The sequence below is a fragment of the Protopterus annectens genome, chromosome 2.part0, assembly GCF_019279795.1.
Source record: "Protopterus annectens isolate FY-2018-M chromosome 2.part0, PAN1.0, whole genome shotgun sequence".
Taxonomy (NCBI): Eukaryota; Metazoa; Chordata; order Ceratodontiformes; family Protopteridae; genus Protopterus; species Protopterus annectens.
This window is the reverse complement of record NC_056728.1, coordinates 224169084-224195647: the sequence shown is the minus strand read 5'-3', so window position 1 is coordinate 224195647 and position 26564 is coordinate 224169084. Positions and strand designations below refer to the sequence as shown.

Sequence of the window (26564 nt, the reverse complement as noted above, 5' to 3'; positions counted from 1 at the left end):
GGTCTTTAGAGCGAGTTACCAGTGTACCACTTGACTTTCGGACAAGAAGCATTCCCAGTAACGCAGGGTCAGAGACTGCCTTATATGCAAGGCAGACATCACTACTGAGTAGTCAGCATGAAAAGGAATAAAGTGACAGTGATTTCAGACAATGCCCACTGGAGAGACGAAGACCTTGAATTGTCCTTGTGAGAAACCTTTGGGGTTTTTCCAATTGCTGCAGGTGCTTAGAAAAGGACATACTAAAAGGGGCGTTGTACTCAATTATTGGCCTGATGAAGAAAGAGGTATCTTCTTTTTTTTCTGGCGACAATGTCCTTACTTATTAGATGAGCAATATAGAATGCCCTTTTTACCACTGTGGAGACATGATGGTCAAAGGCAAGGTTGCTGTCAATATGTACGAACAGGTCTCTCACCACTGAGTGCGAACTTAAGGTGTTGCTATTGACATGGTAGTTAGCATGAACATTGCTTTTATTGAAAGGAATGATAATACATTTTTTTTGCAATGAGTTTAAGGCCATGACTGGCACCAATCGTTTGTGTAAGACCCTCTTACAGGATGCTGACATCATTTGGAGATTTCAAACAGTAGAGGTCCCAGGACTGACCCTTGTAGAATACCACTGCTTACAGGTCTGCTGTTGGAGGTGGATTCCCCTATTTTGACTATATGAGTTCTATCAGTGAGCCAGGTGGCAACTCATATAACAATACAAGGGTTGATGCCTAGTTGGGGGAGTTTGCCAATGACGCCTGAGTGAGAGATAGTGTGAAATGCCTTGGCTAAGTCCAGGTAGGCTGTATGAACAGATTTCCCCTCATCCAGGGTCTTGGTGACTGGTTCAAAGTCATCCACCAGATTTAACAGACATTACCTCCCTTTAACAAATCCAAACTAAGTAGAGTCAAGTGTTTGGAGATTACCTATATTCTTTGTTAAGGTCCATGAGAATTTGCTCCATAGAAATGTAGATAAAGCTAGTCAGGCTAATAGGTCTACAGTTTCCAGGGTCAGTGGAGGCACTACCTTTGTGCAAGGGAATAAAGGTGGATGTTTTCCATTCAGCTGGTACGAAGCAGGTGCTTAGACTGACTGAAAAGAGAACCTAGTGGTGTTACTAATTCATGCTGGAGTCCAAGCAGGATGCAGACTGGGATGTTATCAAGTCCCATAGATGCTGTCCTTCTGGCCTTAGAGAGGGCATTTACTGCCTGCTCTTTAGAGATGCATGGTAGGGGACAGGTGGAAGGGATGTCATGGGATACGTGTGGTGGGGACACATTTGAGCACAATCAATATAAAATTTTTAACTATAGTTCCTTGGATGTTTCTACAGAATTTTTTGAACTATTTGTGAAAGGCTTTAAGTTTATTCCTATTAGGAAAGTCAGTATACCAAGGGCCATAGTGGACCTGAAACTATTTTTAAGGAAACAAAATCTGGGGCTAAGGTTTGAGGGAACTGTTAACACAAATAACATACATTCCGAATTAAGAAAGAAGAGTGTATTTAACCCTCCACTTCACCCACAGTTGAAAAATCTTGAAAAAGTCATGGAAAATGAAATTAGGAAAACTGTGTATTCCCATCATGTATTTCCTAACTTATCAAAGGATGAACTCAATTTACTTGACAATTTGAAAAGGAATAAAAATATTCGAATCATGCAACCTGACAAAGGGGGTGGGGTAGTATTAATGGATGCTATTTTATATGAATCCAAGATGAAGGAAAGTTTGCAAAATACCAGCAACTACACCAGAGCTTCCATTAATGAAGTTAATATTTCTAAAGCCAAAATCAATTTGTTAATCAATGATTTATTACTGGAGGGCTCTATTGATTTGGATACTTTTAATTTTCTTACTACCCAAAATCCTAGGGTTCCTTCAGTATTTGGCATCCCGAAAGTTCACAAAGACCAGAATGACCCCCCTTTAAGGCTTATAGTAGCTTCGGAAGGTTCTATCACCACCCCCTTAGCAAAATATGTGGATATAAAACTAAAAGAACTATCAAATCAGGGTACAACCATATTAAAGGATTCCTGGGATTTTTTGAGACAAGTAAAGAATAAGAAGTTATGTACCTACCATAACGTTCCATGTTAGTTGTCTTCTCTCACCTTCTTTCTTGCTTGATGGGTTCAGAGCCGATCCCTCGGCTCCGACTCGGCACTTGCTAAGCTCGAGAGTCACTTTTACCAGCTCGAGGCAGCCCCATATCCCATGATGCAAGGCGGTAAGTACCCAGATCTCGTTTGCTGACAAAGGGCAATAGCACCAAGCATAAAATACTTCCCAAAGGAAGAAAGAAACTTACAGATGGAAGAAGGACCAGGTCTGAATGGTCTTCAGCATAACAGTTTCTTATACAAGGTCTGTCCAGGCCAGGGGGAAGGAGGGAGGGTTGCAAGAAAGAAGGCGAGAGAAGACAACTAACATGGAACGTTATGGTAGGTACATAACTTCTTAATGTTAAGTTGTCAATCTCGCCTTCATTCTTGCTTGATGGGACCAAGGTCCCTAGCACCTCTATCCTGGGTGGCTCAATGGAACAAACTCTTGAGGACTGTAGAGCCAAAACTGGCTCTGTCCCTGGAGGCCAAGTCCAATTTGTAATGGGAAACAAAAGTGTGAGGAGTAGCCCAAGTGGCCGCAGCACAAATAGTGTCCAAAGGAAGTCTAGCTTGAAAAGCTGTAGAAGTAGCTAAGCTCCTAGTTGAATGTGCTTTAGGTTTTGAGCACAGCTGTTTTCCCCTGAGCGTATAAATTTCAGAGATGACCGAAGAAAGCCATCTGGACAAGGTCACTTTAGAAACAGGAAGGCCTTTTTTATTATCCGCATAGGAAACAAAAAGTTGATCAGATTTTCTAAATTTTTTTGTTCTGTCCAAATAATATCTAAGTTGACGGTGGACATCAAGATAATGTAGCTTTTGTTCAGCTCTATCTGAATAGTTAGGAAAAATACAGGAGATCAATGGATTGATTCAGATTGTTCTTTGAAGCGACCTTAGGTAAAAGGTTGGATTAGTTCTCAAAGATACTCTGTCTTTGTGAAAAACCAAATAGGGGTCGAACCGAAAGAGCATGAAGTTCAGACACCCTCCTGGCAGATGTAATAGCCACTAGGAATAAAGTTTTCCAAGAAAGATATTTCAGGGAACAAGAAACAGCTGGCTCGAAGGGGAAGAATCAAGGATGTCAGCACTAAATTTAGATCCCACTGAGGAGGAGGATTCCTGATTGGAGGCTTTAGTAGGAAAATTCCTTTCAAGAAGGCCCTGCAGAGCCTATGGGACATAATATTATGATCTGCTATCCCGACATGAAAATTGGAAATAGCAGCCAATTGAACTCTGACTGTGGAAGAAGAGGAGCCTGCATGAAAAATCTCTGCTAAGAAGTCCAGGACTGCCTGAACAGGGGCAGTAAAAGGATCAATATTTTGGGCCTTAGCCCAATAAGAGAAACGTTTCCATTTGCTTGTATAAATCCTCCTGGTAGAGGATTTTAGCGGTTACTATGATGTCTCTAACTGGGTTAGAGATCAAAGGAAGCCTGGCTAAGGAAGGAAGTGGAGCAACCATGCTGTGAGGTTGAGAGAAGGGATTGACCGGTGCAGCTGACCCGATTGGAGAATCAGAAGATCTGGCACTGGGTCCAGATGCCACGGCTGCACCAAAAGGTGATGATGGAGGAACGGGAACCAAACTTGTCGAGGCCAGTAAGGGGCAATGAGAATCAATTTGGCTCTCAAAACGGTAGCTTTCTGGATCACCTGAGGGATCAGAGGAAATGGAGGAAAGGCATAAAGAAGTCCCTGGGGCCAATCCTGGGTCAGAGCGTCTCTGGGGGGATGGCCTGATAGAGGGAAGAGGCTGAAGAAGTCTGGACATTTGCTGTTTTGGGGAGTAGCAAAAAGATCGCAACATGGACGACCCCATTCCAGAAAAATCTCTTCCGCTATAGATTGCTTGAGAGACCACTCGTGAGGCATGAGAATAGCTCTGCTCAATCTGTCCGCTACAATGTTGGTTTTCCCAGGGATATGCGTTGCTACCAGAAACCGATGAGAGGAGATCGCCCATTGCCATAGTCTGAGCGCTTCGACACAAGGGGTAGGACTTGGTTCCGCCCTGTTTGTTGATATACCAAACTACAGACATGTTGTCTGTGTGGACTGCAATTGTCCCTACGGGAAGAAAGTCGTTGAGGGCTTGCAACGTTAAAAGCACTGCTCTCATCTCCAGGACATTTATGTGCAGATGGTACTCGAACGGTTGCCACGACCCATGAACCATCCTGCCCCGATAATGACCCCACACCCGATCAGGGAGGCATCCGTGGTGACAGTGGCTATCGGGGATGGGGGTACAAAGTACCTGCCTTGGTGAACCTGAGGCGATGTGATCCACCAAGCAAGATGCTCTTTGCATGTCTGTGTCACCAGAATCTGGTGACGCATTGGAAGTTGCTGGTATGACCATTGTGTGAACAGCATCCACTGAAGAAGGCGCATGTAGAATCGAGCCAGGGAAGAAGAGTAATGGCCGCAGCCATGAGACCTAATACCTTTAGAACCATTCTGGCCTGTACTTTCTTGCTGGCCAGAATGATCCTGACATGACTCTGAATGTCTGAAACTCTTTGATCTGTAAGGGTAGCTGACATCCGAACAGTGTTTAAGTTTGCGCCTATGAAGGTAATAGACTGGCAGGGCGATAAGGATGACTTTTCAAGTTGATTGAGATGCCCAAATGAGAACAAAGGTCTATTGTGTAATCCCTGGCTTGTATAAGCTGATGCCTGGTGGTGGCTGACAGGAGCCAGTTGTCGAGATACGGAAACACCTGGAATCCTTGACGTCTCAGGTGAGCCGTGACCACTGCCATGCATTTGGTGAACACTCTGGGGCTGTAGTGAGACCAAAGGGCAGGGCTCTGAACTGGAAATGACTGGACCCCAGCCGAAAGCGGAGAAATCTCCTGGAGCGCCTGTGAATTTTGATGTGATAGTACGCATCCTGAAGATCTATTGAGCACATCCAGTTGTCCTTCTGTAAGAAGGGCAGAATTGACTGAAGAGTAACCATTCGGAATCTTGTCTTCCTGACAGACTTGTTGAGTCTGCTGAGATCCAATATTGGTCTCCAGTCTCCGCCTTTTGGGGACCAAAAGAACCTTGAGTAGATTCCGGCTCTGAATGGTTTATTGTAACTGGCTGAATGGCTCTTTTTTGCAGTAGTTTTGCGATTTCTGACTCTGCAATCTCCCTTAGACCGGGTGGTACATCTGGAAGGGAACTTGAGGGAAGGGACTTTCCTCGAAAGGAATTATGTAACCCTTGGATATGATCGACTGTACCCATCTGTCTTGAGTGAGGGAATGCCAGGCTTCTGGGTACAGTGATAATCTTCCCGACTGCCTCCAAGGAGGGACAGCCGGGCAACACCTCAGGGATGCTGAAAGGGCTTGTCAGAGAGAGGCTCTCTGTTTCCCTGGTTCTTCGGACCCCCTCTGCCTCTAGAGCGTCTGTTGTTGTTACCCCTCTACCTCTAGGGGTAAACTGACCACGTGAATCCGGCGTGACTCCTTGGGATTTACGGAACCACATCTTCCCACCCTTCTGTCCTTTGGGATAAGGCCTAGAAGGGGTGGAAAAACGGACTCCAACAGCAGAAAGAGTCTTGCCATCCTGCTCGCACCTGGTCAAGGTTTCCTTCACCTGAGGGCCAAACAAAGCTGACCCATCAAAGGGAGAATTTGTGAAGGACGCCTTAAAGGGATCCATAAAATCACATAGCCGCATCCAGGCTTGGCGCCTAAGAGCCACACCTGTGCCTGCGGCTCTACTCGCTCCATCCGCAGCATAAGATATTAGCCGCATGGAGGAGTTTGCAATGGAATTGAGGGTTCCTAGCTGAGAAGCAATTTTTCTTGAGCCCCTGCAGCTGTAGGATCCTGAACTACTTCTCCCAGCTCCTTCAGGATATCCCTCTGGAGTCTGGTGAAGTGACATAGGTAATTCAGCGAACGCATAGCAAAGGTCGCTGAGGAAAACATCCGCCACTGCACCTATCCATGGTCTTAGAGTCCTTATTAGGAGGATGGACGGGCACGGAAGGATCTGCAAGTTCCTTTTGGTGGCCGCAGCCACCACCATGGCATCAGCGGGACACCCTTAGTAAGGAATTGTTTGTCACACGGGCAGTGATAAATTTTGAAGGCCTCCTAGGGACTGGCTCTACAGAGTCAGGAGCTGCCCACGCCTTCGTGCAATAACCTGCATAAGGGGTCGAAGGCGGAGACACCCAGGAGGTGGAGGGCCGAGATCCAAACGCCTCTAGGTATACTGACTCATCCTCAGAGGGATTGTTGGTGGGCCAGTTTCCCTCTGTTTCAGAAGTTCTAGGATGTCTGAGAAGGAGACATCCTCAGAGGGGATCTAGGGGATCCCTCTGACTCATCAAAGTCAGTATCCAAGTGACAGACTCGGGGAGTCTACATGCTTCCTCTTACAAGTCCTCTTCCTAGGAGGATCTCCCGAAACATCAGGAGAATCCTCGGAAGAGGGGAAATTCCCAATGGGGAAACCTGAGGCGGAGGATCTCTGGGTCCTGTAGCAAGAGAAGTGGCAGAGATGTCAACAGGTACTATAGAGGGAGGAGCTACGGAACAGACTGCTGACTGATACCAGTGGCCAGTACACTCTTCATCACCTCGAATGCTCCCTCCCAGGCAGGTCCGAGAGAACCCGCCCAAGAGCTAGGAACTCCAGGGACCACCGAAGGGAAGTCTCCGAGGCAGATGTCGGAGCCGAGCTCACCAAGGCCGAGGCTCCAAGGGGAAGAGCGGGTTCGGACAAGGGTCCGATGCCACTCACCCCTCGGAGGAGACCATGGAAGCCCGACCACGAATCCCTCTAAGGAAGGTCTCAAGAGGAGATCAGAGTAGAGGCTGAAGGAACAGAAGGGGTATCCGCCCTCCAGCCGTAGCAGTAACCATTCCCGAAGACTCCAACTCCAAGCTCTGGGGTAGAGTTGAAGGAGGAACTGTAACGGGCGTGGACCAACAGTCGCCTGTTGAGACGGACTGTGTAACATTTGGGCCAGTACCTGTGACTTAAGTAATCTACTGACCACTCTCTAGGTCATGATCTGACAACCTGGATGTCCTTGAAGATCGGCTCCGATGGCTCCGTTCCGATAGAAGAGGTGAAGCCGGAGCCGAAAGTATCGGCTCCAAGGAAGGAGACCTCGACCTCTTCCTGGAATGAGCCATCGGAGCCGATACTATAGATCCTGTCGGAGCCGACCTCTCGGAGCCGACAGGAAGCCTCGATGTATCGGCTCCAGCCGGAGCCGATACAGCCACCAAAGTAACGGTGTCGGAACCGATCGGAGCCGACATCGAAGTGGTCAATACAGATTCGGCACCGATAGCCATCGGTGCCGAAGGCTTTGTCAAGACAGAATCGGCTCCAGCCGGAGCCGATCTCGACTCAGTACGAGTTGGAGCCAAGGCCGCAGGCTTAGATACAGAAGCCTGGGCCTTGGAAGGTTTTGCTGATTTTGGTGGAGCCGACTTAGCCGGAGAGCCCTCCGGCTTAAGAAGGCCCCTAAGAATCAGCTTATTACGTCTCTCCTGCAGGACTCTCTGGCTGAAGGAATGACAAATAGCACAGGAGTCCTGCAGGTGAAGAGGGCCCAGACAATACAGGCAAGAAGTGTGACCGTCTGTCAGAGACATCTTCTGACAGCACGAGTCACACTTCTTAAAACCTGAGACCCTCTCCTTTGACATGGTGCTGAAAAAACACACACACACACACACCAGTCAAAATTAACTTAAATAAAATACCAAAAGGTATTCTATAAAACCAACACACACACCCTAACAGGGGGGGGATGGGATAGGGAAAAGTTTGACTAACAAAATTAAAGGAGACAGGGATTTTCTGTCAGAAAAAGTACAAAATAAACTTAAAACTATCAATAAAAGGTTTTTTTACTAAAAGGGGCTTAAATCTCACAAAAGTGAATAACTTACCAGGAGCTGGTAAAAAGAAGACCTCCTAAGCGAAGCGGCAAACGAGATCTGGATACTTACCGCCTTGCATCATGGGATATGGGGCTGCCTCGAGCTGGTAAAAGTGACTCTCGAGCTTAGCAAGTGCCGAGTCGGAGCCGAGGGATCGGCTCCGAACCCATCAAGCAAGAATGAAGGCGAGATTGACAACTTAACATCCACTTATTTTCCAAGAATATAATTTTTATCACCTTGGATATTGTTGATTTATTTGGATCAATTCCCCATGACATCGAATTATTATGGTTAGAAGAAAGTATGGCACATCATGGGAGTTTTTCATTGGATGTTTTTAGAACTTGTCTCCTGTTGATGGAAATAGTCCTCAAAAATAACTATATGTATTTTCAAGGGGAATTTTTTAGACAAGTTAAGGGAGTTGCCATGGGGGCTAAGTGTTCCCCCACTTATGCAAACATTATTCTTTCATGGTGGGAAATTTTATTTATTAACGAATGCGAATTTGCTAACTGTTGGGTCTTCTACAAACGCTTTCTGGACGACATAGTCATTTTTTGGACTGATACAGTGGAAAGATTTTTAGAATTTTTGGATTACATAAGAAGTACAAGTTTTTTGGATTTTACATATAACATCAATTTTGATGAGTGTATTTATTTGGATGTTTCACTAAGTAAAAGTAATGATCATTTTATCTCAAAGATACATAGGAAACCTACATTCTCCAATTCCTATCTACATTTTTCAAGTGGGCACCCTTTTAGTCAAAAAAGAAATACTCAAGGGACAATTAATTAGGACTAGTAGGATGACCTCTGATGAACTTGATTTTCATTTGGACAGTCAATTTGTTAAAAACATGTTCAAAGAAAGGGGATATCCTGCTTATTTAATAGATGAAATTTATAAGGTGGTACTTGAAGGCAGAAAAGGTAGATTTGCCCCTATCTTAGGACAGGATAGTCCTGACACTATGATTCATCCAAATGATTCTAGTGATACCATTAATTTTTCAAATGCTTTTATTATGGATTACACAGGTGATGCAGCTATACTTAAAAACATTATTACTAAGGAATGGGATAGGTTCAGAGATTTTACAGAACTTGAATACATTAAAAAATCAGCCACTGAAATTTATATAGCGAAGAGATATGAATCTCAAAAATATTTTCGAATTTGGGGGAGGTATTGGGTCTGATAGTGAATCACACAGAACGGGAACATACAAATGTGGATCTTGTTCTCAATGCCAATTTATTCAAAATGGTACTAATATTTCCATTCCCAGCAGAAATAGAACTATTTCTTCATCCAAATTTGCCAATTGCAATACAACAGGGGTAGTATATATTGCCACATGCCACTCCTGTTCTTCCTTCTACGTGGGAAAAACAGAAAGGAAGTTAAAATCCAGAATATACGAACATTATTATGAAATCAAGAGAAACAAAGTGAATAATGCACTGTTTCATCATTCCCAAGTTTGCAAGGATTCTGTATTTCACTTTTTTGTACTTGAAGTTGTACCAAAAGAAGTCAGGGGTGGCATGTGGGAAACAAAACTTGAATACAGAGAATTATTTTGGCAAATAATATTGGATGCTACCAAGGAACCAGGTTTAAATGAAATGCTTTCCATTATTCCTGTTCTAAAATTAAGGGCTGCTAAGTTGTAATTTGTTTTTTGTCCACCAGATGGTGGTAGTATACCATCAACTAATTTTTTTTCAAATATTTTTTCAAATATTTATTTTAATGTAAATAATGTTTTAACTTGTCTTGATGTAATAATATCCAAATATTAAAAAAGTACTTTGATTGTTCTTAACTTTTAAATCACTCAGTTTTCAAGTGCAGCTTCCTTTTTAAATACTAAATGTTTTAAGCTCAGTTTTTAAATGTTTCTCTGTGGTTAATTGATTAATTTAATTCATCTGCTGATAGGCTAAGCCTCCCTATAAATTCATTGATGTTAACATTTTCAAATTGTCTGATGAAGCGTATGGGTATGGTAGCAAAGCTTTACCTTCTGTTTTGTTTTAACAATAAAAGTCAAAAAAGTTTTCATTATATATATATATAATATCCAAATATTAAAACAAATTTTAACAGAAATATTTTTTAAAATATAAAATCAATGTCTTGTAGTATAACTAATTTCTGAAAAACAACATTACAGAATTAGTATGTGCACAAATTCACTGCAAGGTTATTTTAATCAATTATCTTTACCTATTATGCAATTGATTTAATGAGTTAATTAATTTACTATGTATAAAAGGTGTGTGCTTTTTTAAGATGGTTGTATTTGATATTGTGTCTGTTCTGAAGAAGGTATTCGAAAACGCACTTTTGTTACTACAAGCGTTATTAAACTCTACAGTTTTCATCATTTATGGTCACGATTTAATTATCTTATTGAACTGTTGCTTGCACCTTTATTTGGCTGTTTTTGGGTCTCATACCCTTATTTGGTCTCCGGAGTGAACCTTGTGTGGTTTTTTGTATCGTTTGTTCACTCTTGCATCTCTTCTTTGGTTCTGGTTATGTTATCAAGTCCCATAGATCCTGTCCTTCTGGCCTTAGAGAGGGCATTTACTGCCTGCTCTTTAGAGATGCATGGTAGGGGACAGGTGGAAGGGATGTCATGGGATACGTGTGGTGGGGACAGAGGAGTGAAGTTTTCACAGAACCTGTTGGCCAACAGGTTAGCTATGTCCACAGGCTCAGTATATGTAGTATCATTAAAGTACAGTTGTGTACACTTAACATAAATGTAGATGTTAGAGTTTATTCACTGTTGCAGTCATCACACTTGGATTATCCTGCCAGGGGTAGCCTTCAGTCGGCCTGAATACCAGAGGCTTAGTATTTCAGCGTTGGTTGCTGTCGCTTCAGGACTGATGTCAGGTAATCCGTGGTATAAAAACAAGCAGCCAACGCCATTACATACGTTTTTCTTGTCCCAAATGTCAGGAACCCCCAATAGGGAGCTAAGTTATGGCTGAAAAAACCCCACCAGTAAAAAGTAAATACCAATAGCCCTGCAAGGATTGAGGAATATACAGAGAGAGAGAGAGACAGGGGGCTCGAGGGTGGGAAACCAGGACTGCAACAGTGAATACACTCGAGCATCTACATTTATGGTAAATGTACACAACTGTACTATGTTCTTCGTGTTTCACTGTTGCAGTCATCACACTTGGGTTGATTCCCAAAGCTGAAGAATGGGTGGAGGCAGTCAAGAAGAGTTGGGGCTGGCTAGTATGCCCTGCAGGACTGTGGTTGCAAAGCCCGCCCTCGATTTAGAAAAGATAAGCAGGTGGTAATGCTTGGTGAAGGTATGAACAGAACTCCAAGTTGCAGCTTCCAGAATGTTCTCAGTAGGGACTCCTCTGAGAAAGGCTGTATAGGTTGAAGTTGCCCTAGGGGAATGTGTTCTGACCCCATGAGGGGGTGGTTTCCCATGGTGCTTGTAACAGAAATTGATACAGTGTGCTATCCATTTGGAGACGGTTTGTTTTGATATGGCCTTGCCCCTGGTGCAAAGCTGACTAGTAAGTGCTCAGATTTCCTAAAGGACTTAGTCCTATCAAGGTAGAATCTGAACTGTCTGTGCACATCTAAAGAGTGCAGGATTCTTTCCCCCTTATTTTGAGGATTAGGAAAAAAGGTGGGCAAATGGATAGATTTGTTGAGCGCCACACTGGACACCACTTTAGGCGTGACAGTTGGGTTAGTCCTGAGGGAGAGCCTGTCAGCATGAAAAATGATGAAGGGTTCCACAGTCATAAAACTGTTTGCAGCTCAGACACTCTTCTAGCTGAAGTAATGGCCAGAAGCAAGGCTGTTTTTCAAGAGAGGAATTTTAACTCTGCTGACGCTGCAGGCTCAAAGGGGGGTAGTGTGAACTTTTCCAATATAAAGTTAAGGTCCCAAGCAGGGGTAGGGGTTCTTCTTGGTGGCACTAAGTTGTTAGCCTCTCTCAGGAACTACATGATGAGAGGGTGTGAGAAGAGAGGTGGCTCAGTGCTGTAATGAGCAGAGATGGCAGAGGCATGGATCTTAATGGAAGAGAAAGACAGGCCCCTGTGGAGTAGGTCCTGCTAAGTAATTCAAGTTGAGAGGTAAAGAGGGCTGAGCTGGATCCGCTCCTTTAATCTAGGTCCAGGAGCAATACCTTTTCCACTTGTCAGCATAGGATTTTCTAGTACTGGGTTATCTGGCTTCATGTAGGACATCCAGTACCTGCTTGCTTAGGCTGGTCACTGGAGGAGAAGTCAAGGAATAAGCCAGGCTGCAAGGTTCAGGGTCTGTAATTGCAGATGCAAGAACTGTCCCTCCTGCTGAGTCAGGAGAGTTGGGATCTGTGGGAGGTGCCATGGAGACAACGGTGACAGACTGCGCAGTAATGGGTACCAGTGCTGGTGTGGCCAGTCTGGGGCAATCAGGACTGCCCTTGGTCTTTCCTCCCTTATCTTGAGTAATACTATTGTAAGAACAGGTAGAGGGGGAAATGCATAGATTGAAAGGTTTGCCCAATGGAAGGATAGGGCATCCACTTTCCAAGTCTTGCTGTGAGGTTCCCTGGCGCAGAATTTGCTCAGCTGGTGGTTGTAGGGGGAGGCAAATAGGTCCACCTTCAGGGTACCTCATTTCTGGGTCACAAGGCTGAAGGTGCTGTAGTTTAATAGCTACTCATGTGGGTTTAGACTTTGGCTTAAGTTGTCTGCCAGATAGTTTTGGCGGTCTGGCAGGAATTGAGCTTGCAGGTGAACATGCACGGCTGAGGCCATGTTCCAAAGGGTCATGGCTAGCCTGTAGAGTGGGTAAGAGTGGGTTCCCCCCTGCTTGTTGATGTACCACATCACTGTGGTGTTGTCAGTTTTGTTTAGTAGAGGCCCCCGAGAGAGTAGGGATCTGAAAGCTGTCAAAGTGCTGAACAGCAAGCATCTCTTTTTGGTTGATTTGCAGATGAATTTGATTTGGGCTCCAGTGGCCCTGAATGCACCTGCTGTCCAGATGAGCACTCCAGGCATAGTCTGATGCATCTGTGGTTAGGGTATTGGTGGCATGTGGTTGTGTAAAGGGAAGCCTCTTGTGGTTACAATGCTGCCCACCAAAGGAATTCTTTCCTTAGACAAGGTATTATAGGTATGATAGTTTCCAGGTCCTGAGAATGTTGGCACCAAAGACTTTTTAAGTACCACTGATGTTTCCTCATATGAAGTCTGGCATATAGAATTAGTAGAATGCAGGAGGCCATGAACCCGAGAGCTTGCAGGATTTTCCTTGCGGATAACTGGGTTCTGGTGGCCATTTGAGAGAAGTAGCCTGTCAGACAGGTTGTTTGTCTGGAGTAAGGAATGCCATCTGGGATACTGTGTCCAAGCTTGCTCCCAATAATACAATTTTTTGCAACAGCTTTTCCTGTCTGCCTGAATCAGGCAATTGTCCAAGTAGGGGTAAAATCTGAGTATTTCTCTGTCTGCAATAGGCAATGGCTGGAGTCAGGCATTTTGTGAAAACTCTGGGATAAGTGGATAAGCCAAAGGAAAGTGCAGAGAACTGATAATGCATAGATCCTGCCCTGAAATGTAAATATTTCCTGCAGGAGTCCCTGATTGGGATGTGCAAATAGGCCTCCTTTAAGGTCTAGGGTGGCTAACCAGGCATCTCTGGACAGCACAGGGAGAAGCGGCTATAGGGTGAGCATTTTGAATTTTGGTACCACCAGGAAGGTGGTTAGAATGGCTAGATCTAAGATGGGCGCCAGGTGCCCTCTTTTCTGGGTACCAGGAAACGTCGTGAATAAAATCCTTTGCCTATCTGTTCTGCAGGAACATGCTGAATTGTCTTTATGGAGAGCAGGAACTGAACTTGGTTTTGTGCCTCTGCCCACTGGTTTGGAGGAAGGTCTAGGAACCCTTTAGGGTTTGGCAGCGTGTGGAAATAAAATCTGTACCCCTGGGATACAATGTTGAGGACCCATCGATCATGGTGGGCAAGTTTTCCTCCTAGGGGAACAAGCAATTGGGCAGAGGTGAGGGGAGGAGTTGAGAAGTCACTGTGAATTCTTTCCATAAGGGGGTGGCTTAGCACTACCTGTTTTAGAAATGGAGGCACTCCATTGATTAGATTTCTGCATACCCTGAGACTGTAGTCTTGGGGGTCTGTTTCCCCTAGGCTAGTTTGAGGTAGCCTTGAGGGGGCTGGAATGGACCAATGCTTTGAGGGGCAATGCCTACTGAATCTTGGAGGCTGCACTTGCAAAAAATCTGACTGTCTGCATAGACTTAGCTTTTTCTTTCATCTTTTTTAAAACCTCTTCTGTTTTGGTACCAAACAGATTGTCCTTGTTCAGAGGTGAGCAAAATAATCTTGATTTGACATGGTCTGGCAAGGTCTGCTCCTTAAGCCAGGCATGCCTTCTGAGCGCAGAACCTGTGACTGCTGCCCTGCAGGATGCTTCTAGGGTGTCAAACCCACATTGCAGCGTATGCTTGCTGACTTGGGTTCCAGAGTGCATAAACTCTTGTAAATTCTTTATTTTCTGCACAGTCAGGGAAGGTAGATAATTTTTGCTTAGTAAGGTCCATAGTATTTTGCTGGTAGGTCAGCATGTGGAACTGACAATTTAATGCTCTAATGGCAAGAGTTGCAGAGGTGTATACTTTTTTACCATATCTGTCTAAAGCTCGGGAATCCCTGTCCGAGGGGGTGGGATTCTTAGCTGTAGTTGCTTTTATTCCTTTAGGTCCTTGGGAGATGACCGGTCAGCAGTAGGATTTTTGAAAATAAATTTGTGAGAGTCAGGGACACTGTAGTACCTGTCAGGTTTCCTGGGAGCAGGGGGTAAAGTATCAGGATTTAGACTGGACTCCATAAAGACATCATCCGCAACATCCAGAACAGGAGGGATGCCTAAGGGTCTGTGTGCTGTGGTAAGTCTAAACATTCCCTGAGTCTCTTTTTGGACTGTGGATAATCCTGGCATTCCCAATGGAAATGCTCTCTCAAAGTATGTAAGGTTTCACCAAAAGGAAAATCCTTTGGAGGGAAGGCAGAAGGAATGGAATCCTCTGCATCTGAATCCTCATAGGCAGATAAGGGCATGTCTTCATAATCAGAAACCTCAGAGTCTGACTATTGGTCAGATAAAGCTGCTGGGGACAAATCTCTTTCTTTTAGCAGGGGGAAGGCTGTCTTCCCCTAATCAGCATGATCAGGTCTTCTGCCATTCTAAGCATCTGTGATTGTGGCAAGAAAGCAGGCGTTTGAGTAGCTGTTTTTTTTAGGTGTAGTGCGTACTCTTGGCCTTAGAAACTCGGTAATTTTAGAAAGAACTGAAGATGCAAAAGAAGTCGTCGGCTTGTGTCGAATATCAATAGTGTGAAGAACTTCCTCCGAAGCTGGTGCCTGCACAGCGGCTCCAGACCCATCCAAGGTAGAGACATCTGCAGGTTCCGTAATCAAAGAGTCTCGTAGGATACCGGACTCCGAACAGGTCTCGGTAGCGGCCTTCAAATCCATCGAAGCGGGCATAAGGGGCTGCGTAAGTGCCTCACTGAGTACCGGTGAACTGGCGACTAGCTTAATGGAAGCGTCATCTGCAGTTTTGGACCTATGCGGTCTGTCTCTTTATCCTTGTGGGTTTTTTTTGGAAGATCGGTAGTCGGATGGCTTACCGAAGCCATTTCGGAATACAGAGATTGAGAATGTAAGTATTTAGCTACATTAAGGGCCAGAGGATGAATAGTTTGGGGGTTGAACAAAGCACAAAAATGACAGCGAGGTACAATGCGGTCCGGGCCTAAACAGGTGACGTAGTAAGAATGGAAATCTCGGTGTGGTATTTGCTTTCCACAGGCAAGACAATTGTTAACTTTTTCTGACACTGGTTACAGCAAGAAAAAAAGATCCCCAACAGAGTTACTTAGCTTTAGAAGACTTCAAGATGATTAAATTTCAGAAACAAAAACACAGATAGCGGCCGACCGGCACTCTTGTAAGCTGCTTCTGCTTTGGGGTCTGCGGCAAGAAAGACTGATGTAATGGCGTCGGCTGCCTGTTTTTATACCACGGACGACCTGACGTCAGTCCTGAAGCGACAGCAACAGACGCTGAAATACTAAGCCTTTGGTATTTGGGCCATCTAAGGGCTACCCCTGGCAGGATAACCCAAAGTGTGATGGCTGCAACAGTGAAACACGAAGAACATCTACCAGATAAGCAAAAATATGGGCGTTTCCTTTTAGGTTACGGATGCAACTAAAGAATGCCTTGCAGTTGTCCTTTATTGAGAAAGCTAATTAGGACTCAGTTTGCTTTGGAAGACTTCACAAGAAGTCTTATTTGCTTGTTTAAGCTGAGGAGGGAATGTTTCCAGTTTAAGACAGCTCACTCCCTCTTACTCAGACAGCAATTTCTTTCTCTTATTGTAAAACCTGTTAATGGCAGTTGTCCACCAGGCAGGTTTGTTCTTCCTTGAGGAGCTAGTTTTGGATGTATCGAGTACGGCTGAGTCAATGCAGTTATACAGATGCTTGTATAAAGCTTTGGTGTACAGCTCGGCATAGTTGCCAATTCCATCTGATGGAGGAGGTGTAATGAAGCTATTTACATCATCCCGTAAAAGGTTACAGTTTGCTTTGGAGAAGTGTTTTAGTTTAGTTGCTGCTGGGGTGGGGTTAGGTTCGAATGAGACAGGTTTGTGGTTAGACCTCACCAAGGAGGACCTCATAGTTGGGGTGCTACAGTGCTCCCCCATATTGGTGAGCACCAGATCCAGGATGTCGGCACCCCTTGTGGAGGTGTCAACCAGCTGGTTCAGGGCATTGGAGTTAAAGTCGAAGAACCTTTGGGCAAATGAGTTTGAGCACAAATAATTTACCCAGTCAATGGATGGGTAGTTAAAGTCGCCCAAGACCACGGTGTTTGGATGCATATTGATAGACTCAAGTAGATCCAAATAGGCAGAGTGCGTGTCCTGATTCATGGAGGGGGTCCTGTAGCTAGCAATGACTTGAAGAGATGTCCTACCAACAGTTAACTGCACCTGAAGTGTCTCCAGGGAGATGTATTTATCTTTAACGAATATCGATACACCGCCTCCTTTAGTTACCATACCTTCAGTTTGAAGTCTGAATGTGTGGATGGAGGTGTAACCCATTATGGCTGGAGTGCTCTCCACAGCCTTGAACAAGGTCTCCATGACTGCACAAATGTCTCTTTCATCCAAGGTGAGGAAAGCTTCCAGTGAGTAAAATTTCATGTTGAGACTCCTCGAGTTTAGCAGCATAACCTTGAGGGTGTTTTCAGATGGAGCTTTTACGATGAGAATTTTGTTCTTGAGACACTGTCAAAAAAGGCACTATGGGGATGGCAACAGCTTTAGCCAGTAGCCAAAATCCCAGGGGTGATAGATGAAGAGAAAACCATCTCTGGCAAAGCATTGAGGTCTTTCCATTATATCATCCCAGGCTGACAAATAGTGGATCCCCATGAAATGACACCAGAAGCTAAGCCAATTATTGAAGTCAATCATTTTCCGTTTGTATTGAGGCATCATCCTAAGTGAAGGTAAAATGTTGCTTAAGGCTAGGGACATACCTGCCTGAGACACAGCCCGAGAGCTCAGTCATGTCTCTCTTCATATAGTCCAAAGAGGTACATCTCAAGTCATTCACACCAACATAAGACTATGACAGAGTCATAACAGTACCTGTTGTTGAGAGACTTGAGTGCATGTGTAATTGCACAACAGTAAAAAATAAAGTGACACACGTAATCAAGTTAGTTATATTTCTTTCTATAATTTTTTTAGATCTATAGCACTCAAATAGCCACTTGATGTCACCTAAAGGTAAATGAATTTTCCATTTCCTCCCACGAAAAATCAAATATGGAAAAACACTATCCAACCAAGCTCTTTTCTCAAACTTAGGTAGTTGACACTGTACAGTAAGCACTCCTTCACCATTTGAAACAGTACCTTAGCCAAGTTGGAAATAATTTCTCTTCCTTCCACTCTAGCATAGTAGTCTTCATCGATCAGCAGCGGCTCAATAACGACAAGAATCTTTAAAATGGAAAAAAAAATACATAAATTTGAAAAACTATACAAGTAATGACGCAAACTATAAAACCATTCTATTTTATGTATAAATTTGTTATAGTATGGTATGACATATAAAGTTTCTATTTAAGAAGAAGCTGGTTCACATTTCCTTACACTCCTGAACTCATCTATAAAACCGTACCAGCATTAAAGTGGAAACATACCTGAATGGGAAACCAAGCCACACTTTTATACCTCACCCAATAAAACATTAGTAAGTAGTTATCTACATGTAGGGGAAACCAGTTAGGAATAAAACACCATCAAAATGTTGTTGCTTCTTGTTTCTAGGACGGCAATCCTATCTGAAAACTAAGCCACCAAAAAGAAATATTCATTCCTCTACACATTTCTTCACAACGTAACATTATGACAGTAGATTACACCTACGTATGGAATCCAGCTTATCCTTAAACAGTTCATTTCTGTGCTATAAATGAGAAGCTAGAAATCTCACCACGCATTCCCTTTTTTATTTTTACTTATTTAATTTTTTTTTTTTTTTTTTTTAAGAAAGAGTCCACAACAGCCTGGCACCCTCTTGCAAAAGCTTAGGGTGCCAAAACAAATGCAGCCAAATTACAACTTGTGGAATGACTTGACAAGCGAGAGAAAAAGGCAACAGATGGCACGTGCCAAATTAAATTTTCAACCCTTTTTCTGCAGAAAGCAAGCCCTTTATTTTCACTCTACGGTACACACAGTGAGACAAGTGGAATTCCCAAGACTGATTGACCAACGAATAATAAAGGTTAGTGAGTGATGTAGCTCCTACAACACTATCAACTTAACTGTTTGCAGCTTAAACACCAAAAATGACAGCCTCTAATGCCTGAAGACATTAGAGGGAATCACTTGTTGTGTACTGAAAGATTTTTGACAACTCTAAACTATGCCTCAAAGAAAAGCTACTAAACTCAAAGACTAATCTCTTGAAGGAAAACCTAAAACAGCAAAGCTTTTAAGAAAAAAATCTCAAAGTAGCAATTTCAAAATTCAGCAATACAATCCTGATTTTTTCCAGCAAAAAAAAGTGTCAAATTATGCTGCAGTGCAATAATATTTCCAAAGGCTAAGTACTGTGGTTACCTTACCTTGTTAGGCACAGACTCTCAGTAACAGTAGCAAAACTTTTTACCCAACTCTTTCCAAAGATGTCTTCAAAAAACATCTCTAAAGCAATGTTCTGGAAACTATGGCTCTACAATGACTTGGCAAAATTTAACAGATCAAATAATATGGTGTACCCTCATTATTAGTTTACATAGAGAAAGAGGGATGAAGGGGGTGTACCTCCAACACACCCAGGACAAGCATGACCCAACACAGGGTGGAGAATAGAGGAACTTGCATGGTAGAGTTGCACTAAAATCCTTCTCAACCTAATACAGTTTTATCCTTCACAGTGGAACTGGAAATGTTGACATACTCAGTATCTACAATCCATCCCAAGAAGACTGAAGCAGTTTATTTACTTAATCTTTGTTAACTGGGTAGGTTTGCTGGTCTGATGACCCTTTCAGCTATGACCCAGACCATAAAGGCAAGTCAGGACAATATGAACAGATTACAAGAGCATCGGATACAACAGACTTCAACAATATAAAAGGCAAACATACAAAGGATTACAAAAACATGATGCAAAAGTGGAACAGTGCAATAGTCAAGTGGAACAGTCCTGCTGTGACTAAATTATAACAAGTGCATAACAAATGAAGAGGGAAGCAATAAAAAAAAGTACAGTTTTGTACCTACCATAAATGTAGATGTTCGAGTGCTAATACAGCTGCAGTCATAACAGATGGGTTCTCCTGCCGTCAGGCGGGTCCCTTGGTCGGCCGAATTCCAAAGTCTAGGTCCGGTGTCGGTTGTCGTCGCTTCTTCCCTGACGTCAGTGAGACAGGGGTATAAAGGAACCAGCCAACGCCATTTTCTTCAGTTTTTCTTGCCCCAGATGTCAGGTGCCCCCAGAAGGAAGGCAATACATAAATTTGTGTAATAATGCCGTGCAATATAATCAAAATACAGTAGTTGTACGCAAATACATCATAAATGAATACCCCAATCAGGTTGTATGAGGATGTGCTAGCCTATAGGCCTGTCCCAAGAGGGGAAGGAGGGAGGGAAACCTGGACTGCAGCTGTATTAGCACTCGAACATCTACATTTATGGTAGGTACAAAACTGTACTATGTTCAACGTGCATACAGCTGCAGTCATAACAGATGGGTAGAATCCCAAAGCTAAGAAAGGGGGTGGCAGGCACTAGGTGGAACTAGGAGGAGCCAAAATGCCCTGCAAGACTGCAGTGGCAAAGCCTGCTCTAGATTTGGAGTATAATGGTAGGTTGTAGTGCTTGGAGAAGGTATGCACAGAACTCCAAATGGCTGCTTCCAAAATATCCTTGGTAGGAACTCCTCTGAGGAAGGCTGCAGAGGTGGCTGTGGCCCTGGTGGAATGAGTTCTAATGCCTGAAGGTACAGTTTTGCCATGAAAGGAATAGCAAAAGCATATGCAGTGGGCTATCCATTTTGAGATTGTCTGTTTGGAAATTGGCTTTCCTTGAGCTCCTACCGCATAGGCCACAAAGAGCTGTTCTGATTTTCTGAAAGGCTTTGTTCTGTCCAAATAACAACGCAGTTGTCTGTGGATGTCCAAGGAATGTAGTAATCTCTCCCCTTTGTTTTGAGGATTAGGATAAAAAGTAGGTAAATGTATGGCCTGATTTAAAGCTACCCTGGATACCACTTTAGGCATAAAGGACAGGTTGGTTTGTAAGGAAACTCTGTCCTGATGTAAGATGATAAAAGGCTGGACAGCCATATGAGCCTGTAATTCTGAAACTCTACGAGCTGAGGTGATAGCCAGAAGGAAAGCTGTTTTCCAGGACAAATATTGCAAATCTGATGAGGCAGCTGGCTCAAAGGGAGGCAAGGTCAGTTTTTCCAGAATGAAATTAAGATCCCAAGCAGGTATTGGTTGTTTCCTTGGAGGTCTTAAATTCTTAGCCCCTCTGAGGAACTGTCTTAAGAGAGGGTGAGAGAATAAAGGTGGATCAGTGTTATATTCTGCAGAAATGGCTGAGGCATGGATTTTGATGGAGGAGAAAGAAAGTCCACTGTTTAGCAGTTCAGCCAAATATTGTAGTATTTGAGGTAAATTCAGTTTTCCAGGGTCCTGGCCCTTTTTCTCATTCCAGACAAAAACGTTTCCATTTTGCGGAGTAAGCTTTTCTAGTTGATGGCCTTCTGGCCTCCAAAATGACATCCTGAACCTCCTTGGAGAGTAGGGTCTGCTGTGATGCTAAGGAATCTTCCATGCGGCTAGATTGAGTGTTTTTAGCTGACTATGAAGAGTTTTGAAGCTGTGCTGAGTCAGAAGAGGAGGCATTAGAGGCAGGGTCCATGGTGGGGGAATGCGTCAGGCTCCTCAGGAGTGGGTACCAGTGTTGCCTTGGCCAGTCTGGAGCAATGAGGATCATCTTTGGTCTGTCTGCTCTGGTCTTCAATAGAACTTTGGGCAGCAGAGGAAGAGGTGGGAAGGCATACACTGTCATTGATGTCCAACTGAAAGAAAGAGCGTCCACTCTCCAGGCCTTTGGATGGAAGATCCTTGAGCAGAATTTTGTCAATTGATGATTTTTGTGGGAGGCAAAGAGATCTATGTCTGGCCTTCCCCATTCTTGGATTATCTCTGTAAAAACTTGAGGATGCAACTTCCATTCGTGTGGATCTGTCATATTTCTGCTTAGGTTGTCTGCCAGCGTGTTTTCCTTGCCTGGCAAGTACTGTGCTTGTAGTTCGATTTGTAAGTCCAGGACCATGTTCCAAAGTGACATGGCCAGTCTGCATAAGGGGTATGAATGGGTTCCTCCCTGCTTGTTTATGTACCACATTACTGTGGTGTTGTCCGTCCTTATCAATAGCTGACCTGGTTGCAGGAGGTCTTTGAAAGCTATAATAGCATTTATTACTGCTAGCATTTCCTTTTGATTGATGTGTAGGTGCTTTTCTTTTTGGGGCCATTTGCCTGAATGCACCGATCTGTCATGTGCGCCCCCCAGGCGTAGTCCGAGGCGTCTGTTGTAAAGACTTGCTTTGCTTGAGGCTTGCTGAATGGGAGATCTGTGTTTGCTTGGCATGCTTGAGCCCACCACAGAAATTCCTTTTGAAGAAATGGAATTAGTGGTATTATAGTTTCCAGGCTGTGGCTGTGTTGAGACCATAGGTTTTTCAGGTACCATTGAAGTTTCTTCATATGCAGCTTTGCACATGGGATTAGTAAGATGCAAGATGCCATGAATCCCAGAGCCTGCAGGATTTTCCTTGCAGTCAGACTGGTGCAATTTGCTAGTGTTCTGAAGTACTGAGTTAGTTGCCCCTGCTTCTCTGGCATGAGGTAGGCCATCTGGGTGTGTGTGTCCAAGTTGGCACCCAGGAAAATTATTTTCCGAGAGGGTATTAGCCTTGATTTCTTTTTGTTGACTGTGTATCCTAGAGAATTCAACAACATTATAACATAAGCCAGATGTTTCAGATGAATGTGCTTGCTGTCTGCTTGGATCAGGCAGTCGTCCAAATAGGGGTATATTTGTATCCCTTGAAGTCTGCGGTAGGCAATTACTGATGCCAGGCATTTTGTGAATACTCTGGGCGCAGTAGATAAGCCAAAGGGCAATGCAGAGAATTGATAATGGGTTGAACCTGCAAGAAATCTGAGGTATCTACTGCAATTTTGTCTGATTGGGACATGCACGTATGCCTCCTTGAGGTCCAATATTACCAGCCAGGACTCCTTGCCCAGCATGGGTAGAAGCTGCTTTAGAGTGAGCATCTTGAATTTTGGTACGAGTAGAAATGTGTTTAGGATGGATAGGTCCAAAATAGGTCTCCAATCTTTTCCCTTCCTTGGTACCAGGAATAGTCTGGAATAAAAACCTTGACCTTGTTCGTGCGTAGGTACCTCTTGAATAGCTTTCATGTCTATGAGATCTGAAATTAGTCTTTGTGCCTCTGCCCTTTGATTGTGTGGCAGGTTTGGCATGCCTCTCATTTTTGGAAGGGTGTGAAAATGGAATCTGTAGCCTCTCTTTATAATGTCCAGGATCCATTTGTCTTTGTGACAATATGCCAATTTTTGAAAATAATGCCAGTTTTCCACCTAATGGTGCTGCCATTTGAGTCTTGCTTGGCATGCAAAGGGAAAGTCATTGGGCTTGCTTTCTGAATGGTTGCGAGTTATCCTCACCACCTCTTTGTGTAGGAGCTTGCCATTGTCTGCCTCTAACGATCCTTGGGATTGTCCTCTGCCCCTCGGCGCCTGTATCTACCTCTTTGGGGTCTGTCCGTGGCTGGAAAGGACCAATTTTTGGAAGGCCAATTTCTACTGAAACGTGGGGTTGTACCTGTAGAAAGTCTTTCACTGTTTGCATTGATTTAGCCTTTTCCTCCATTTTCCTTAATACCTCCTCAGCATTAGCACCAAATAATACATCCTTTTGTAGAGGGGCATCTATTAATTTGGCTTTGACATGATCTGGTAAGGTTTGTTCCTTGAGCCAGGCATGCCTACGTATGACTGATCCTGTAACAGCAGCTCTACATGAGGCCTCTAGAGCATCAAAACCACATTGTAAGGTATGTTAACCCACTTGTTCTGCACTATGCATCAAATCCTGCAACTCCTTCAATTCTGGTTGTTCAGGTTGTGACATTTTACTTCTCAATTGTGATAACAAAAACTGTTGGTACTTTAGCATATGGAACCGACAGTTTAATGCCCTCATGGTTAAGGTGACCGAGGTATATACCTTTTTTCCCCACCTTTCTAAGGATCTGGAATCTCTCTCGGAAAGCAATGGATTTTTAGCAGTGGAGACCTTAATTCCCATGGGGCCCTGTGAGATAGTTTCTTGGTCAGCAGCATGGCTTTTGTAGAGAAATTGGTGTGAGTCAGGAACCCTGTAGTACCTGTCAGGCTTGACTGGAGCTGGAGGTAGAGAATCCGGGTTAAGGCAGGCCTCCAAGTACACATCATCTAGTATGTCCAAGACAGGAGGTATAGCTAGAGGCCTGTGCTGAGGTAGCAAGAGAAATTCCCTAAGCCTTTTCTTGGAATCTGAATAATCTTGGCCTTCCCAGTGGAAGTGTTCCCTTAAGGTATGCAAAGTTTCCCCAAATGAGTAATCCTCTGGGGGGGAGACAGAGGGGATGGACTCCTCAGCATCAGAATCTTCAAAAGGGGAGTAAGAATGTTCCTGTTCATCAGAGTGCTCTGAAATAATGGAGCCCTGATCAGAGGAGGGGGATTCTTCCTCCACTCTGGGCCTTTTGTCCGGGGGGAGTTATGAACCCCTGATAAGAGTAATCAAATCCTCAGCCATTTTAAGCATCTGTTTTTTAGGCATGGGGCCTGGAGATGGGCCTTGTGTAGCTGGTCTCTTAGAATGCATGGCTGCTTTAGACTTAGTGTAAGCCTTGATGGAAAAAGAAGAGGATGGTCTGAAGACACCTAGAGAGGAGGTAGACCTGTCCACATTTTGAGATTCACCGGCAAGAGTGGCTTCGGTATCTCTAGTCGGGGTGTGGGCCGAGGAGCCTGCGACCTCGGGCACAGGAGACACTGCCAATGTAGTGTCGTCGTTAGTCAGGGGCTGCGTAGGCACCTCGCTGAGAACCGGACCATGTGTAGTCGGCTTTGGCGTGGTGTCGGTAGAGGCCACGGACCTCGTGTGTCGGTCCTTGTCTTTGCGTTTTTTAGAAAAAACTGGAGTCGGAGTATCCGACGACATAATATAGTTAAATTTTTGGCCAAAATAATGCTGCGCGAACTCCGCCCGACGCTTAATGGTGCGTTTATTGAAAGTAGCACAAAAGCGACAGACCGAGACGTCGTGGTCTGGGCCTAAACAAGGAATACAGAGGGAATGGAAATCCTTATGGGGTATTTGCTTCCCACATGAAATACAATTATTAACTTTGTCTGACATCGGTCTGAGGCAAGAAAAGTTTCCCCAAAGGGGTACTTAGCTTTCAAGAAGACTTCGGCTGCAAAATTTTCGTAATTTCAGGAGCTGGCCGACCGGCACTTGCGAACTGCTTCTGCTTCGGGCACCGCGCGGCAAGAAAGACTGGAGAAAATGGTGTCGGCTGGTTATTTTATACCCCTGGCGCTCTGGCATCAGGGAAGAAGTGACGACAACCGACGCCGGACCTAGACTTTGGAATTCGGCCGACCGAGGACCCGCCTGACGGCAGGAGAACCCATCTGTTATGACTGCAGCTGTATGCAGGATGAACATCTGCAGTGGCAAATCCTGCTCTGGATTTAGAGTAAAGAGGCAGGTGGTAATGCTTGGTAAAGGTGTGCACTGGAACTCCAAGTTGCAGCCTCCAAAATTTCCTTGGTAGGTAACTCCTCTGAGAAAGGCTGTTTAAGTGGCTGTTTCCCTGGTGGAATGTGGCCTGTGTTGAGCAGTAACGAATACAGTGTCCTATCCATTTGGATATAGTCTGCTTTAAAACAGCCTTGCCCTGTGATCCTGCAGCATATGCTACAAACAGTTGCTCAGTTTTCCTGAAAGCTTTTGTTTTGTCCAAGAAGAAGCGTAGCTGCCTGTGTATGTCCAAAGAATGCAGAAGTTTCTCCCCTTTATTCTGGGGGTTTGAATAAAAAGTTGGCAAATGGATGGTTTGGTTAAGAGACACACTAGATACCACCTTTGGCATAAAAGTAGGGTTTCTCCTTAAAGAAACCCTGTCCTGATGAAAAATTATAAAAGGTTCCACTGCCATTAATGCCTGTAGCTCTGAGACGCTTTGTGCTGAAGTTACTGCCAGGAGCAGAGCTGTTTTCCATGATAAAAATTTTAGATCTGCTGTATTGGCTGGTTCAAAAGGTGGGAGAGTTAGTTTTTCCAAAACGAAATTGAGGTCCCAAGTTGGTGTTGGTGCTCTCCGGGGGGGTCTTATGTTTTTTAGCCCCTCTGAGGTACTGCTTTAGCAAGGGATGAGAGAATAAAGGAGGATCCGTGTTGTAATGTGCTGAAATGGCAGAGGCGTGGATCTTAATTGATGAGAAGGATAGGCCTCTGTCCAGCATCTCAGTTAAGTATTGTAAAATCTGAGGAATTTTTGGAACAAGAGGGTCAAGGCTTTGAGCCTGGTTCCAGGCGCAGAATTTCTTCCATTTTTCTGAGTAAGCTTTCCTGGTGCTAGGCCTCCTGGCCTCCAAAATGACATCCATAACAGCTTTACAGAGATGTTGCCTGTTTGACTAATGAATCTGCCATGCAGCCAGGTTTAGGGTTTTGAGCTGACTGTGCAAGATCTGATTGTTTTGTTGAGTAAGAAGGTGTGGAATTTGAGGCAAAATCCATGGTG

At 44.2% G+C, this 26564-nt stretch overlaps 1 protein-coding gene across 1 annotated transcript in view; it reads right to left on the bottom strand.

Annotated features, from left to right (window-relative positions):
• SF3B1 (splicing factor 3b subunit 1) overlaps positions 1-26564 on the bottom strand; it is a 1956191-nt gene that overhangs the window by 1227523 nt on the left and 702104 nt on the right. Inside the window, exon 7 of the mRNA XM_044060306.1 lies at positions 18059-18145. Coding sequence (XP_043916241.1) covers positions 18059-18145 — 87 coding nt within the window. The remainder of the gene's footprint in view (positions 1-18058; positions 18146-26564) is intronic.